The sequence below is a fragment of the Medicago sativa genome, chromosome 4, assembly GCF_051527215.1.
Source record: "Medicago sativa cultivar Bolivia chromosome 4, Bolivia_mono, whole genome shotgun sequence".
Lineage (NCBI taxonomy): Eukaryota > Viridiplantae > Streptophyta > Magnoliopsida > Fabales > Fabaceae > Medicago > Medicago sativa.
In genome coordinates, this window is record NC_140752.1 from 15,364,068 (window position 1) to 15,381,050 (window position 16,983).

A 16,983-nucleotide genomic window follows, 5' to 3' on the forward strand; every position below is an offset into this window, starting at 1 on the left:
TTTCTTCCGATAAACTTGAGCTAGGTACTTTTCTTTACTTATCAAACAAGGTAGAAAATTAGTCAAAAGAATAATAAATCAATAAATTAACCAAATCATCAAAATTTATACACTCAGAGCCATAGCCCTGCATTTCAAGACATAAAGAAATACATCTTAAATCTAAATATAAACAAAATATTAAAATGTAAAGTACCAAGCTAGATTCCTATGTATCAAGTCTTCAATTAAAAAAATGTATCCAATTTTGCTCCATTTGGCAATTGCCCTTCAAAAATTAATCAATAAATCCAATTGTAACTCCAACACCAAAAGGAGTATTGTCAAAATCCAATTCCCCCTTATATAATTTTCTAATCTGTAATTTCCCTTTTTAATTATACACAAACTTTCTATGGTTCACCCTTTTTGTATACCTAACCTGAAACTAATATGTTGAATAAAATAAGAACCCTATAAAGCTCCTTTTGATTCTTCAACAGCCTCATCAAATAGGCCTTGACAAAGGAAAGCACATTCCAACCACAACTCATGTGAGTTGCCTTACTTTAAGGTTGTGCCAAAATAATAACATGATGAAGCTCCAATATTTAGCCTTGTCATTAAATGACATAAACTAAGATATTATCATTTTTGTGCTCCAATACCAAATCTTGGTTGTGACAGGGTTTGTTATGAGTTTCACATTAGATGAGATATGATCTTAAAATGTGTTTATAAGTGGGAGACCTCCCTCCGTTTACAAGCAGATTTGGTAGGTTGAGTTAGGCTTTATCAATATTTCACGGTATGCGGGTCATATCTCGATTCAGTATAATTCTGAACACAGTCGATACAAGTATCTATTTTTGACATGAATTCTATCTTAAATTGCAATTTGTTAAGATAAATCTTGATTCCTTATGATGAATCCTGTTTCATTCTAATGATTCACCACTAAAACTTAATGTGGTAAGTCACTTTTTTATAGTTAGCCACTTTTCTTTTGTCATCTTATTTATTTTTTAGGTCCTTATATGATATATAAGCTTATCATTTTGTTATGTCAGTTGTTTTTACGTGTCATATTCTTATTGATAACATTATTAACATATCTTACTATTCATAATGAGATTAGGTTAATGATTTGGAAAATTGGTCTTGTGATTCACAATTCGTATCTGGATTTGATAATTGTGCTAAAGAAAGTATAATCATGTTTTGTTAATATATGAGGAAGATGGTTGTGCCTTTGTTAGGGAGAATGTTTGATAAATGTGATAAATGTTTGATAAAATTGATACTGTATAAAGTTGATTTTTTTTAATATTGATTCTGTTAAAGTTGCGTTTGAAGGGAGGTGACTTATCTTTCAATGTTTTTACTTTGAAGGCAAGTGTGATGTAAAATTTAGTATCATTTTTTTCCATCTAATGTTAGAGCTATTTTTCTCATCACTTCATGTCAAATTGAGGTTCAGAGGAAATTTTGTGTGAAAGGTAACCAAACATTAGTATTCTGCAAAAATCATGTATTCACTTGAGGCAAAATCGATTCTGATACATTGCATTGTGGAATTGATTTCTTTAAGATAAAGCAATTTTGATATTTTGTGATGTCAAATGGTTTTTATATGGATTGTGACTGATGTGGTTTGCAAGATAAGTTGGAATCATTTATGAAGTGTAAATTTACAGAATTTTGTAAGTCACATGTAGAGTTTGGGAAGCTAGAATTTTTTTTCTCTCTTATAATCAATTCTACCCATCCCAAAATTGATTTTATTGACACTTCTGAAACCAAAGGTCACTGCATTTTAGGGTAAAAATATTTTGGCTTTTATATTTTGGTAGTGATGGTAATATTTTATGTTTTTATTTTGACTGTAATAGTTTGTTAATGTATGAGGAATACTCTTCTGCATGAATTGTAAATAAATTTTGTTGACTTTTTTATGTGTACCACTGCAGGCTAGGATTTTCCATTTCAATTCAGAAGTTCTAACATCCCCTTCTATGGAATCAACTCTGTTCAAAGCAATAAAGTGGTCCAAGAAGTTTGGCGGCCTTGTGTTTTTGGACGTAAACTTGCCATTACCTCTGTGGAGATCACGCGATGAAACTCGAGAAATAATTAAAAAAGCATGGCAGGAAGCAGACATCATTGAAGTTTCAAGAACCGAGCTGGAATTCCTTCTAGACGAAGAACATTACGAGAGGAAGAGAAATTATAAACCACAATACTATGCCGAAGATTACGAACAAACCAAGAATCGTCAAGAGTATTACCATTACACTGCCGAGGAAATCTTGCCTTTGTGGCATGATGGACTTAAGTTCCTTTTTGTGACCGATGGAACAATTAGAATTCACTATTATACCCCTTCTTTTGACGGGGTTGTGGTTGGAACAGAAGACGTGCTCATAACTCCTTATACTTGCGATAGAACTGGCTCTGGTGATGCTATTGTGGCTGCTATTATGAGAAAACTAACCACTTGTCCAGAAATGTTTGAAGACCAAGATGTTTTGGAGAGACAGCTACGTTTCGCTATTGCAGCCGGAATTATATCGCAGTGGACTATTGGTGGAGTTAGAGGTTTTCCTACCGAAAGTGCTACTCAGAATCTGAAAGAACAAGTTTATGTACCTTCCATGTGGTGATAAATATTGTTTGTGCAACTAGAATAGAAAACTTAGCACTGTCATTAAGCATTAGTTTGTAGTTAATTGTTTCATTGTTTATTTATGTATCCTTTATAGGAGTGATAGTTTCATCTCAAATGGGAGCAAGCAGAAGAAAACAATCAATATTATACAGAACTTGTTTAACTTGGCTCCATTTCATGTCACCAAAAACAACTTTTGAATAGTAGGTGGAGGGTGTCAATTCAAAACTTTGTAGTTGAGAATTGAAATGTTTATGTACCCTATTTTTGTAAGGGGTTTGTAGTTTGTGCTTCTAGTACTTGTTACTTCTGTATTGTTTGTGTTCTGCTTTAGTTTTATGTGCCCTCCTGCAACCAATACATGCTAGATTACATGTTTGCATTGTACTGGAGAATTCGTACATCTATGTTCTTGGCAGTGCTTATAATAATTGCTCTGTAACATAGAATAAACATATGCAGCATGTTATGATAAAGTACTCACATCACATTAATACGTAGTTATCGGCAATAATTTAAGCAAATGAAAGTAAAATGTAATCACATATGTTGGTGTTGTGTAGGACATTGACACGTGTCGGACACCAACTATGCTTTTGACATGAAGTGCAGCCGTATCAGTGTTACACATCTGTTACATATCACGACCTGTGTCGGAAAGAAATTGGTAAAGAAAACGCTAGAGGAACTACTAATAATGGTGTGATTGACTAGATTCATACAATTCTGCTAAGCAAAACTCTGTCCAACGGTCTAAGAAAATGCTAGAGGAACTACTAATAATGGTATGATTGATACGAGCTGTTTCAGTGCTTTGTTTTTGGGTATCTTTTCCTGAGTTTTTGAAACATGTTCTTTTGTAATGGGTCTTCTTTCCGACTCTATTACATAAGATTTATGTGTATGATTAAACATTCAAAAAAGATGGAATGGGTGCCTTCCAATTTTACTAGTGGTTTCGAGTTTGAATTTAGTTTCACGAATAAATATCTACAATTGTGTGCAACAAACATATGGTTTAAACCAAAAAAATAATCAATTCAACTGGAAAATTTCTAACTTAGAATTGGATCAGAGAGTCATAGTTCAATAGATTTATCACAGTTAAGTCGGATGACTAGTAAATAAATAAATAAATAAGTACTAAAAAAGTATTTCTTTGAAAAAATAAGGTTTAATCACCTACTATTGAGCCACCATTCAAACCAATTTTACTGAGTTCAGCCAAGTTCCATTCAATTTTAAGGAACTAAGAACTAGTTGTGGTTGAATCAACTTGCAAATTGACCAATTTTTTATTCAACCAACAAATATAGTTTCTTTTAGGCCCTTTAATATTTCTCAAGACCCTTGATTTGTCCGGATTATACATTCCAAGTGTGCATTGTTTAATCCGGACAAATAAATGTTTCGAGAAATGTTGGGTGGGACAAGAAATCACCATCAACTAAACTGATTGGTTCGGCCCGTTTGTTACAACATGCTTTCAAAAGTGGTCTGCACAAATGGGCTTTTGTCCTTCTTCAATCCCAAATTGCATCTAACACTTACTAAATACACACCCATTGAACACCCTGAAAATCACTTGGACATACACCCTCCGGTCACTATTATAAGCAAAAAACAATATTGTAGATTCATTCATTTAATGATGTATGTGGTCTTTATTATAGACCACATACATCATTAAATGAATGAATCCAGAATGTTGATTTTTGCTTATAATAGTGACCGGAGGGTGTAGAAAATTGTTTTTTTTACGAAGCCAAACTAGCCCTGTGAAATTGAAACTCACGAGAATCAAATTTTTTACAAAGCCAAACTAGTATAGTAAAATTGACACTGGTGATAATCAAATCTGAGACCATGAGAGAAACACACTCTAAGATATGTTCGATTCTCTCCGGTATCAATTTGGGTGGGCTAATTTAACTTATTAAAAAAAAAACCACCGGACCAACTACCCAAGTGGTTTTAAACATAGAAAATTGTTATTTTCTTTTCAAACATCCTTTCTTGGACCATGATATTTGTTCTTTTCTATTATAAAAAATTGAGATTACATATAGAATATTGAATAACTTAGATACAACACTTAAACGAGAAATTAAACTATCAATGACAGCAGAAGATTTAGGAAACAAGATAATTAGAAGTGCACTTCCCACCATATGTACGAAAAAGTCCAACGACTAACGTGTTATTTCCTTTTCAACAAAGTCTTTCTTCAACGGTATCAATTTTCTTTGCTACTTTACCTTCCCTTATTTGATTGACTCTATTTCACTTCTCTAGTTAGAGTCTATGTGTTTAGCAAAAAATAAGTATATCATATGTGTATGTGATAATTTAGCTAACAATTCTTGCTTTGGTCAAAAAAGAAGTATAGTATATGTGTTTGTGAAAATTCATCTAACAGTTCTCGCTTGGACTTGGACAGTGATGAATCTTGACTCGAATAAAATCGTTATTTTTTACATCACGTCACATGTTCGATCATTCTCATTTTAGTGGAGTGGTAACTAACAAAATCGATAACTAACAAGATCGATCACTGAACCATTCACTCACAAAATAAACTCTTACCACTACATCATTAGATAAAATTGACAATATTTGAACAACTTTGGACACAATATATATCTAACAAAAATAATAAAATTTTGAGGGGTGTCATGACACATCCCCACCTTAGAGAAGGTCTGCCCTAACCTTGTCACATGTCAACTAATTAGTTTTGGTATGACTGAAGTTCAAGGCCTAAATGAAGTGTGGCTTGACCGACACGATTTGATTAGTTTAAAGGAACTAAAAATTCGGTATTTTGAGACTTATTTAGTGGCTAATGATGGCAATATCTATTATTTCTTTGTAATATAGTATTCCGTTAGACCCAACCCTCAGTTGCTTTTGTTTGTTTTAAACAGCCTAATAAATTATTTTAAAGGGTGTAGGGAAAGGTTGAAAATGAATTGAAAATTCCAAATTTGCTTTGGCATTGTAATCGTTGCCCTTATAAGTTACTAGCGGAAAGACGGGCACTATCGTGCCCGTCTGTCCGCTCTTTCTACTGCGCTAACGCATGTGATTATTTTATTATGTTTGTTTGTATAATTTTGATTAAATTTTAAAATATTAATGAAAATTATTGATATATTTATTTATAAACAAAATATGTCAAGGCATATAACAAAGTTATTTATGAATTCAACATATTTTAGTTTGCCTACATATAAAATAAAGATAAAATAATGATCTCCTATTGTTTATTCTAATAGTAATTAGTAACATCATAACATAAATGTATAAATGACATGTTCTGTAAAAGAAACATTGTTTTAAACAAAATAATGATTTATTTAATAATTAAGAAAAAAATACGGTTCTCTTTATATAAAAAAAGTCACGCTATTATAGTTTGTATAAGCAATTATAAACCAGCAAAGTTAAATAATCCTTGAAATTAATCGTAAACAATTGAATCATAATCACTTATAAACCAAACCAGCAAAGTCAAATAATCCATAAAATTAATCGACTTTGATTAGTTGTAACATGAAAGAAAAAGAAAAAAACTTACAGGTTAATTCTGAATTCTGATGCAGAGGGTTGAGAGAGGTTGAAAGAAACTAAACAATGCGGGAACGAACTATGAACTGTGAGAACCCTACTTATTAATATTTCATGTTTAATATAGTCCTAACAAATCTTTTTCTAAAATATTTTGAGTCCTAATCTTTTTTTAGATGATTTAAAGTTTAATCTTTAACAATATTTTTTGCTCACGTTTGTTACTAATCTATTTTTTTTAAAACGATTTAAAGTCCAATTTTAACATTATTTTTTGCTCAAGTTTGTTATTAATCTTTTTTTTAGAGGATTTAAAGTTCAATCTTTAACATTATTTTTTGCTCATGTTTGTTACTAATCTATTTTTAGAGGATTTAAAGTTCAATCTTTAACAATATTTTTCTCACGTTTGTTACTAATCTTTTTTTCAGATGATTTAATGTCCACTTTTTAACAATATTTTTTGCTCATGTTTGTTACTAATATTTTTTTCTCACATTTGTTACTAATATGTTATTAGAGGATTTGAAATCCAATCTTTAACATGATTTTTTGCTCATGTTTGTTACTAATTTTTTTAGAGGATTAAAAGTACAATCTTGAACAATATTTTTTGCTCACGTTTGTTACTAATCTTCTACAAAAAGATTAATAACAAACGTGAGAAAAAAAAATTTATTGTCCAATCCTCATGGGCTATTATTTTTGTTTAAAAAAATTTAAAAAAACTCATAGACCCGTGAGAAATAAAGCAGGACAAAACAAATAACGTTGAGAAATGAGAATGAGAAAATAACGTTTCTGTTATTAATTAGTAGATTAGTTAGTGATCATTCAAGTTTTTTTTGAAAGAATAGTGATCATTCAAGTTGTAAGTTTCTTTATTTTTTGACCTCTTTTTTTGCCAACAAATACCTTTGTTTTAGAAGTTGGTAAGCGAACTTTTGTTTCAGGAATTGGTAGATATATAGTTGCTAATAATGGTGGTAAAAGAAGGTTAACGGAGATGATTAGTGACATGAATTACTAATAATGGTGGTAAAAGAGGGTTAACGAAGATGATTAGTGACATGGATTACTAATCCACGTGTTATTTTATAATTGGCTAATTGTATTTAAAATTAAGGGTATTTTTGGAAAGAAAAGTCCAATTAAGGGTATTTTTGGAATGAAAATTCCAACCCAAAAGTGTGCTGAAAGGGGTAGTTTTCTTTATATATAGTATAGATACCGTACCTTTCACATTGGCTTCAAATTTTTCCCATTCACCTCCACAAGACACTATATTATTTATTTTTGAGGGAAGAAACTATATTATCTATAATGATAGATATTGATCGTATCTGATCAGAATGTAACTGTCGAAACGGTGTTTTGCGGTGGTTGTGAGTGGTTGTTTTGAGTGGAACGACGAAAGGTGTGTATCTGCAGACACTCTGATGCTCAAGTCAGTATTGAGTTTAGAAAAGGAGGTTAGGAGAGTAGAGAGAATCTAACATTAGGGGCTGTTGAGAGTCTCCTTTATAGAGGCGGAGGAGTCGTGGTAAGACACACATAGGGCTTCGACGGTTACAGTTTCGTTACCATTTAGGTTTGAATGAGTCTCCACCTTGCTACGAGCACCCTCCCTCATGGAGAAGAAATATGTTGCGATTAAGTGACCCAAATACTAGATTTAGGTCATTTTGGATTGTGCTTATAATAATGAGTCTGGGAGCGTTTGCTCGGTTCAAAACATATATTTTTAAATAAAATTATAATTTTATAATATTTTGTAAAATATATAAGTAGTTTAAAAATAAAATAATAATACTAATAATAAAATAAAAGTTAAAAATAACATGTGCAATCTTTTGCAGGAGAGAATACACTAAAAAATTGAACAAAGTCTACAAAAATACTCCAAATTTACCTTATATAGTAAGCATAGATGCAAAAAATTCGTGACCCCTTAGGTTAAGCAATCATATTCGGATGTCCAAACAGGGACCACATATATACAAAATTATCGGGAGAATGAGAGGTGATTTATAACATGAGTATCATTGACTGAAAATGGCTTTTTCATGCTGATTAAATATACATTATACAATTTGATTATGATGTAACTAAGCTTAATATTATGATTAACTAAGCTTAATAGTCCACTTCACCACGCCAAAAAATTTATTAATTATAAATGTCAAGATTGAAAATAACATATTAACGGAAAATTTATCCATGTAGGGCAAAGATGGCCTCAATTTTAATTTATTTCATAAATATTTCTTTGGTTAAAAGAGTATTAAGTAAATCGTTCTTCAGAAAAAAAGAAAAGAGTATTAAGTAAATCAATTGTTCTATCTCTAATACAAAAATAACAAATACGTCTTGAAAAAATTTCATTAATAGCACACGTAAACTTCAATAAATTTCTTACACTTTTCACTATCAACCACAGTTTTATCTTTTTTTTTCCTTCCGATAAACTTGAGCTAGATACTTTTCTTTACTTATCAAACAAGGTAGAAAATTAGTCAAAAGAATAATAAATCAATAAATTAACCAAATCATCAAAATTTATACACTCAGAGCCAAAGCCCTGCATTTCAAGACATAAAAAATACATTTTAAATCTAAATATAAACAAAATATTAAAATGTAAAGTATCAAGCTAGATTCCTATGTATCAAGTCTTCAATTAAAAAATGTATCCAATTTTGCTCCATTTGGCAATTGCCCTTCAAAAATTAATCAATAAATCCAATTGTAACTCCAACACCACCAAAAGGGGTATTGTCAAAATCCAATTCCCCCCAATATAATTTTCTAATCTGTAATTTCCCTTTTTAATTATACACAAAAAATTTCTATTGTTCACCCTTTTTGTATACCTAACCTGAAACTAATATGTTGAATAAAATAAGAACCCTATAAAGCTCCTTTTGATTCTTCAACAGCCTCATCAAATAGGCCTTGACAAAGGAAAGCACATTTCAACCACAACTCATGTGAGTTGCCTTACTTTAAGGTTGTGCCAAAATAATAACATGATGAAGCTCCAATATTTAGCCTTGTCATTAAATGACATAAACTAAGATATTATCATTTTTGTGCTCCAATACCAAATCTTTGGTCTAGTTTTTGACTTGTAATTAGCTCTTGTGACTTGTTACACACGCAACCAGGAAAAGGGTTGGCAAAAAAATTCTCTTCTGTTCTTGGTGACTCTCCTACCTGTCTAAGGTAAGGTGCACCTAGTCGATTTGAATGCAAACTTTTAACTTCTAAGGAAAATTTTTCCCAAGATAACGAGCCCTCGTCTAATTGATCAATCAGTCGGACAAAATTTGATCTGCAAATGATACGAAATGAAATGGATTATCTATAATGTACGATGAAAAAAAGAGATGTGCCATAAATTAAAAGAATAAAGAAATTTTGGGTGTGGTTGGATCCTCTATAGCCCTCTCTATCTCTTCAACAAAATCTCAGTCATTAAGGATTAATTTAACGGTTGAGAGGACAACACTTTCAACCTTTAGATTAATCCAACCTCTAAGGCTTGGTTGGAGGAGACGGAGAGGGTGGAGAGGATCCAAATCCTATTCAAGTAATCATTTATGTTTTGTAAACCTACCTATCAGGATTGATAGTTTTCCGAAATCCTTCAAACCTTCTATGACCTTGCACCGCCTTGGCCATGTTTCCATCATAAGTATAAACAAAGACATCACTTTCAAGGGCAACAATATAATCCAAAGCAGCGAGACGATTTTGATATGGCTTGAAAGGCTCTAGCTCCTCCTCAGTTGCAAGGGTCGAATGAGTAAAGACATTAGGATATTCAGCGCGAAAGGCTGCCATACTATTGCCACCATAGATAGGTCCTGCAACAATGTAGATAGTTGTAGTTGAAGGGTACCCCATGGCCTTGAGAAAAATGGCTGCTTCTCTTGGTGACATAGGGCAACCTCCTTGCAATCGTCGATCGACGCTATCAATCTCTTTTTCCTTCCAATGCTTCACTTCATACCTCATAACCCTAAGTTCCTCAGCCTCCTCAATAGTAAGATTATGGTTACAGCCAGTAAAAGCCAGCATGTCTTTCTCGTATCTGCATTATAGGAAGAAAGGAAAACCTAAAGTAAGCAAATTTCCTTAGTGTGATTGACCATAAAACATAACATTTTTTTTGTCTATTTGAGTTGAGAAAACATATTCAATTTCATTTTTTCTTTAGTTTTTAATCACAAAACAACCACATTAGTCTTTGTTTTCAAAGATTTGAGTGAGATACACCAAATACAGGATCTGTTTGTTACAAATTTTTCTGAAAAGGTCATTTTTTAAAACCATTTTTAGGAGTTTTCATCTATTTATTACAAATTTAGAACCGAAACGTTTCGAGTAGTTTCTCTTGAAACTAAACACATCTTTGAGTTATGAGGTATAATACCTTAAATGAAGGGCAACAAATGGCTCATCGTTATTTCTTAGCCTATCAACCAAAGTCTTTCCAAGCTCTTCAATCTCAACTGTATACTTAAGAGCTTGGTAATTGGCACGACATCTCAGCTTCTGAATAGATGAAGCAAGACCATTGTTGGCAAGTCTTGAATCTGTGTGAGTAAATTGTACAACCTTGTGTCTCTTCAACATTGGAAGAATCTCACTTCTATAGTAACTAGCCTGCAAAACGAAGTATCTAAATAAGATATCACTGCGTTAAAGAAAAACCGAGAAAATCAAACAGACGGACACATTAGTGCTCGTCTATACCTAACAGTAACTAAAATAGGTAGATAGATGATATAGTATTTGATTATCCACACCTTTGACCATGAAACCGGGGCCTTGACAATAGGCTTCACAGATGCATACCGAACAGGCAAGTACTCAACGATATCGATGTCTTCTTTTAAAACTTTCATGAAGTGCCTCCAATCAAAAATATCTTTGAAGTCACTGAAATATATTAGGGACATTATATTTTGGAAAATTGGTAACATGAGGAACTAAATAAACGTTGATACACCCACATGATTGTGAAATATGAGGGAAATTTACCTTGGATCAGTCCAAAATGAATCATGGTCAAGAGAAGGAAGGACAAGTGTGGCATTCATTATTTTTGCCACAGCTACCATGTCACATATCTGCATGTCATTGAAGATTTTTAGAATCTAGCAAACAAAACTATAGAAAATAGTTTTACAGAATTATTGAAATTTATAGTCTATGATGAGTAGTTAAGTAGAAGTTCGCGGTCTTTCTCGTCTTTACGTTTGAGATGGTGTCCTGATCGGCTTCAGTTCGAAAAAAAATAAGGAAAACCGAATATTAGTCGAGTTTTGATCCACACATATTCGTTTTCCTTGTTTTTTGACGAGCTCACACTGATCAAGTCGTCATATTAGCGGCGAAAAGAAAGTAGAGCTATGAGTTTCTACTTCTAAAATGCAAAGTCTATTATCGTTGGAGTTTCAAACGATTTTCAAGAATTGGACTTATAAGTGGTCCACCTTAAAATTATATTTAAAGATTGGAATTGAGAAAATTCAATATACAAAGAGTCCCTTTCCAACTATGAGAGACATTTTTAAGAGTGGACCCCAACACTATATGAATAATATATAAAATTTAATTTGAACTTACCCCTGTTCTCATTTGATTCAATCCACCATTTGCATGAACTAGAAGATAGCCGTTGGTTTTTGACGGTTCTGAAAGAAACAAATAAACACAAGTGAGACAAAAATTGATCACAAGCATAACATGAGTGAAACCAAGTACAATTGTACTTACTCATTCGATTCCTAGGTCGTGACACACATTGATAATACTTGTCACTGTTTGGCTTCATCCATATTTCTGGAGTCTATTCAAAATCAAAAACTAAAATTAATTATTATACAATTCAATACTTATCCATGTAATAGGGTTGCTATATTAGTATATTACAGCATGGAAAACATGAAGCAAGTTGAAAAAAACAACAAAGAAATAGAAAACGCGTGAGAAAATCACAAAAAGGAAATGCAAAGTTGTGTTAGGGTCAGAGCCACCTAGCAAGAACCTAAAAATATTCAAAACTATGTGCTACCGACTTGTTACATGTAAGGAATCAAAATCAAAGTTTTGAAAAAGAGTTGAAAATTCCACTTATTCGATGGAGACATCACTGCCTTACAACAAAGTTCTATAGTCATGGCAACAACCGATATCACTATCGATTTAGGGTCCTCCAGGTCATTACAACTGAGACAATGATATCATTGATGCTGATTCGACGTATTTAGTCTTGTTATCCTTGTTTTGTGTCGAACCAACACCAATTGAGTCATGTTTCAGTTGTCAAGATGAGTACAAAACTTAGTTTTGATAAATTGGTCCAACCTTAAACCATGTCAAATACTTCTACATCACGCACTTTGGCTTAATTTTCATACTTTGGTACTCAATTTCAATCAAAGTTGACTTGACTGCTTCTTTCCTCTATATCCATATTTTTTAACGAATCAATATGGAAAATAAAAGTAAAAAGAAATTTATTTATTGGTCAAAAGAAAAGTTAATTGTACACCTCTTAACCAATAATAAATCTTCCATTTTAAAAAAATGACGTAATCCAAATTCTGTGCACCAAACACCTCAGTTTCAAAAACGTGACCTCCTTATCCCAGAAAACAAAGTAAGTATATTAATAATAAATAATAAAAAATAAATATTTATTAAAAACTATTAAATCCAGCAATCTTCCATGAAAAAAGAGTTGAAAAATCATTTAACCAAAATTTAATATAATTCAAAATCCAATCACACGTAAAAGCTAATTTAATTCCTCAAAGACAAAAACAACAGAGTTAAAATTTAATTTCTCAAAGACAATTTTCATCATATACACTATTCACAAAAGCAATTTTTAACTTTTAACCTTTTCTACTTTATAACGGTAAAAGCTAAAAAGCAATAAAAACAAAAAAACAGATTCCCTAAAGAGAATTTTTAGGAGACAAGTAAAAAAAAGAAAAAGCACTTTTGGCAAAACGTGAATAATGAATGAAAAATTAATGACTTACAGCCAATCTCTCAAGGACCCTTTTAGGCATAGAAGTTTCATGAGTTTCAGAAGATTCTTCAGTAACAACCCTTTGAGCAGAAGCCCAATCTTCTTTAAACCGTTGCAAAATCAATTGTCCATTTTCAATACTTTTTTTCCCATTCATTTCAACACCACCACCAATAAACAACGAAACCTTAAAAAAAACCGACATAACAACCAACATAATTAAAACCGCAAAGATCTTTCGGCCCACGTTTTTTCCAGACCGGAACCACTGAACCGAACCGGACAACGTAAGAAGAAAATGTTCTATGAAAATGCGGGCGCGTAAGAGAAAGTAGCGCGTGATTGGATGTAAGTGATGATGAACATGCGCGTGGTGGTTTAAATTTAATAATGATGAAACAGGATCATTGTCTTGATGTTCTAGTTCGGAGAAATCTGGGAAAGCTTGTTGCTGTTGTTTTTCTGTATCATTGTTAACGTTGTTGTCTGCTACACGTCTACGTGTTGTTGTGGGACCCGCGACCCTTGGGCTTGTGTTTGTTGAAGCTGTTGCTGGGCCGCCCGACGACATCGCGAACGACGGTATTATGCTAAATTTACGAACTATGAATAATCGCATAAAATTTTGTAATGTTCTATTGTAAAGTTTGTATATGGTTGTAGTTTCTGGGAAAAAATAATAGAGAGAATTTTGTTGTGAAAAGAATAATAGAGAGAATTTTGTTGTTTTTGTGTTTTTGTTTTTGGTTGAAGGTTTGGGAGAGAGAAAGAGAGGAGAGAGAGGGGGAGAGAAATCTAAGGAGAAATTGTAAGAGAGTGGCAATGTGAAATTGTATTTGTTATGTGAATGTGCCAATGTGTGATCTATGATTCTGTTTTTTGTCGCTTTTTATATCATTGGGTTATACTCGTTTCATGTGACATTTGGACTTTGATTTCTACTTGAAATGACTACATTATCCTTTATTTGAATAAAATATTTTAGATACAAATCATCACTTTGATTTTATTTCTAGTTTGAGTGATTTCCTTTTATTTTAATTTTACTAATAGTCGTTTCTTTTTTGACTAGATTCTTGGATTCATATATTAGGAATTATTTTGAATCAAATTATTATAATAAATATATTAATTATTACAATTATAATATATTATAATATTTTTACATAAGTCCAACTTTATGTGATATTTTAAATATATTTACAGACATATTTTTTTTTGAGAGATCAGACATATTTATTATTTAAAAAAGGAAATATTTTAAAATAAAAATAATAAATTGTTAAGATATCATTCATTTATTGAAAGATTGTTGATATTGTCATTTATTGAAAGATTGTTGATACTGTCATGTGAGCATAATTGAGTTGACAAAATTTGCAATGTGTAGGGTTTAAACTTTGAATTTCCTTAAGAGTTGAATTTCTAATCATTTAACATATTCACATTTACACATATAATAAACTTTGTGTATAGGATATATTTTACAAGTTCTACTGTTGATTCTCTAAAAACAAAATTCCATCATTGATTTTTAAAAGTTTATTAGTGTAAACCTTTCGGTTTTTAGAGAAAAAGAGTCTTCTAATGCATAATTCGATTATGAGATAACTGAATTATATTCAAAATTCATTCGACAGAAGAATCTATTCTTTTTAAGAAGAATTTATTAATCACTTAAGATCAATTATAAGTTGCAAAAATACTCGTATCCGCGATATATGTGGATAATATCAGTCACAAACACGAGATGGGTAGTTTAACGGATATTCACACATGTAATACTAGATTACTAATCCATGACTTGTTTTTTCTTTTGTCAAGAGTTGTTACACATTTAAAGAAAAATCAAATCTCAGATTCTTCTCAACGATCATAATTTTTATTTTGCAAAACTCATTAACCATTGAACCCAAATATTTTGTTCTACGACTCTTGTTTTGTTTTATTCTCCTGAAGAATGTATTATCTTCTCCTCGAAATGTATATAAAATACTAGTATGAGTAAGTACTTAAATTGTTTTTACAGTAATTAACTACTACTGCATGTTTTTAAATTAAAGTCAACGACTTTGAAAACTAAAATGTCACGTTTTAAAGAAAGATCAATTTGTGTGTGTGGTAAATTAAAATGGTTTAAAATCGAAATTAAATTATGCATTTTCCGATTTTCCATTCACAGTCAGTCGTAGTGAAAAATGAAGCAAGTATTTGACTCAAGAAATTCAAAGTTTAATGGTATTGAGATAACAGTCAACAGAGTCATTTTATTTTTTGTATGGGAACAGAACGAATCAACTAGTGTGGAATATATGTCTTCTTAAAAAAAGAAATAGTGTAGTAATTATGTTATGTTAGGCCGTGATTGAATTCAATTATTTTTTAAAGAAGGCAAAATGCAATATATTAAAACCGACAAATAAATCATAACCAACATATAAGCTATGTAAGGAAGCTCAAAAAAAACATAAGCTGTGTAAGGAGATGATTCAAAAGTAACTACAAACATAGTACATGAATGGAGATAAGGGCAAAAAAGACAACACAAACCATGTGACAAAACTCAAACAAAAAATAAGGTTAAGCCAACAATAATGTAAATTAAAACCTAAATGCATATGTTTTGCTTGCAACCAACTAAAAACTAAAATTTCACTTTGTCTAATAGTTGTTGAATCAAAGACTCGTTACGTTAAGAGTCTCACATTAGATGAGAGATAACCTAAATAGGTGTTTATAAATGGAGGTAATCATCACCTTACAAGTTAGTTTTGTGCGCTTGTGATAGACTCAACCACATATTCTAATATCGTATCGAAGTCTCGTCCAAGATTTGATTTGTTGGACCCAACTGCTATCACGTTCTTGTTTCGGACCAACCACAATTATATCCACTCACCAAGTCCAAAAATGTTGAGCGTGAGAAAGTGTGTTAAAAGTTCCACATTGGATAAGAAACGACATGAACAAGTGATTATAAGTCGAGGGAATCCTCATCTCACAAGTTGTTTTGTGATGTTGTGTTACATCAAACCACAAACTCTAATATTTCCTTCCAAATAACCCAAATGCAAGCCATCTAGTTCAATTGAATGTAAAAATGGATCCTTTTTAGGGAACACTCTTAAGTTGCCAAACATATTAAGTTGATCAAAAAGATTCATCGGATGCTCTGAGTGAATGCCTAGCCATTGCAAAATAAGAGACCAAATACTCCCAAAAAAATACACAATAAAAAAAAAGACGGTTGAAGCTTTCCTTGAAGTCAGAACCACTCAAACAAAGAATATTATTTGATGGGATCTAAGTAAATTGTCATTTGTAGGGATCTATTACATAACAAACGTCAAACAAACAAAGAGACCTTCAAAGGAGATACTGTATCCCCAATAATGTATGAGGTATCTAGTCGATCAACATGCTCTAAATTAGACAAAATATGGCAAACACCACTTAATGTGTAGCTTTTACCAAGATCAAACTTCCAATACCATTTATCCTGCACATCAACCAACAAAAAATGTTATAGACCAAAGCTAATCTCTGCCCCCACTTTCAAATATATATAGTTACTAATTTTTTTTATTTTGTTTCGTTTGATATTTAATAAGGTCTAAATGTCCGGACTATATGGGTGAAAAAAGATGTTTATATCTATTTTCTCTTATCTCATAAATGGTATCGGAATCCTAAAAAAAAGAGTTTGTTACAATCC

At 31.7% G+C, this 16,983-nt stretch overlaps 2 protein-coding genes across 2 annotated transcripts; one reads left to right on the top strand and one right to left on the bottom strand.

Moving 5' to 3' along the window:
* The first annotated feature begins 935 nt into the window (after positions 1–935).
* On the top strand, positions 936–2,943 carry LOC146926664 (fructokinase-like 1, chloroplastic). Its single transcript, XM_085700168.1, has 2 exons — positions 936–951; positions 1,950–2,943. The coding sequence occupies exon 2, from the start codon at positions 1,995–1,997 to the stop codon at positions 2,640–2,642; it is 648 nt and encodes a 215-aa protein (XP_085556294.1). The 5' UTR covers positions 936–951; positions 1,950–1,994; the 3' UTR covers positions 2,643–2,943.
* Positions 2,944–8,897: 5,954 nt separating this feature from the next.
* On the bottom strand, positions 8,898–14,129 carry LOC146926665 (O-fucosyltransferase 19-like). Its single transcript, XM_085700169.1, has 8 exons — positions 13,279–14,129; positions 12,005–12,077; positions 11,855–11,922; positions 11,267–11,355; positions 11,032–11,164; positions 10,656–10,888; positions 9,837–10,313; positions 8,898–9,551 (listed from the first exon to the last, which is right to left on the bottom strand). The coding sequence occupies exons 1-8, from the start codon at positions 13,885–13,887 to the stop codon at positions 9,302–9,304; spliced, it is 1,932 nt and encodes a 643-aa protein (XP_085556295.1). The 5' UTR covers positions 13,888–14,129; the 3' UTR covers positions 8,898–9,301.
* Between the last annotated feature and the right edge of the window lie 2,854 nt (positions 14,130–16,983).

What these genes read in the sequence shown, in the direction of transcription:
- LOC146926665 (XM_085700169.1), bottom strand. Translation starts at nt 13,887, where the DNA reads ATGCGATTATTCATAGTTCGTAAATTTAGCATAATACCGTCGTTCGCG. An exon ending in GGGTCCTTGAGAGATTGGCT is followed by an intron (nt 12,078 to 13,278) that starts GTAAGTCATTAA and finishes GATTTTGAATAG; the next exon opens with ACTCCAGAAATATGGATGAA. An exon ending in TCATTTTGGACTGATCCAAG is followed by an intron (nt 11,165 to 11,266) that starts GTAAATTTCCCT and finishes AATATATTTCAG; the next exon opens with TGACTTCAAAGATATTTTTG.
- LOC146926664 (XM_085700168.1), top strand. Translation starts at nt 1,995, where the DNA reads ATGGAATCAACTCTGTTCAAAGCAATAAAGTGGTCCAAGAAGTTTGGC.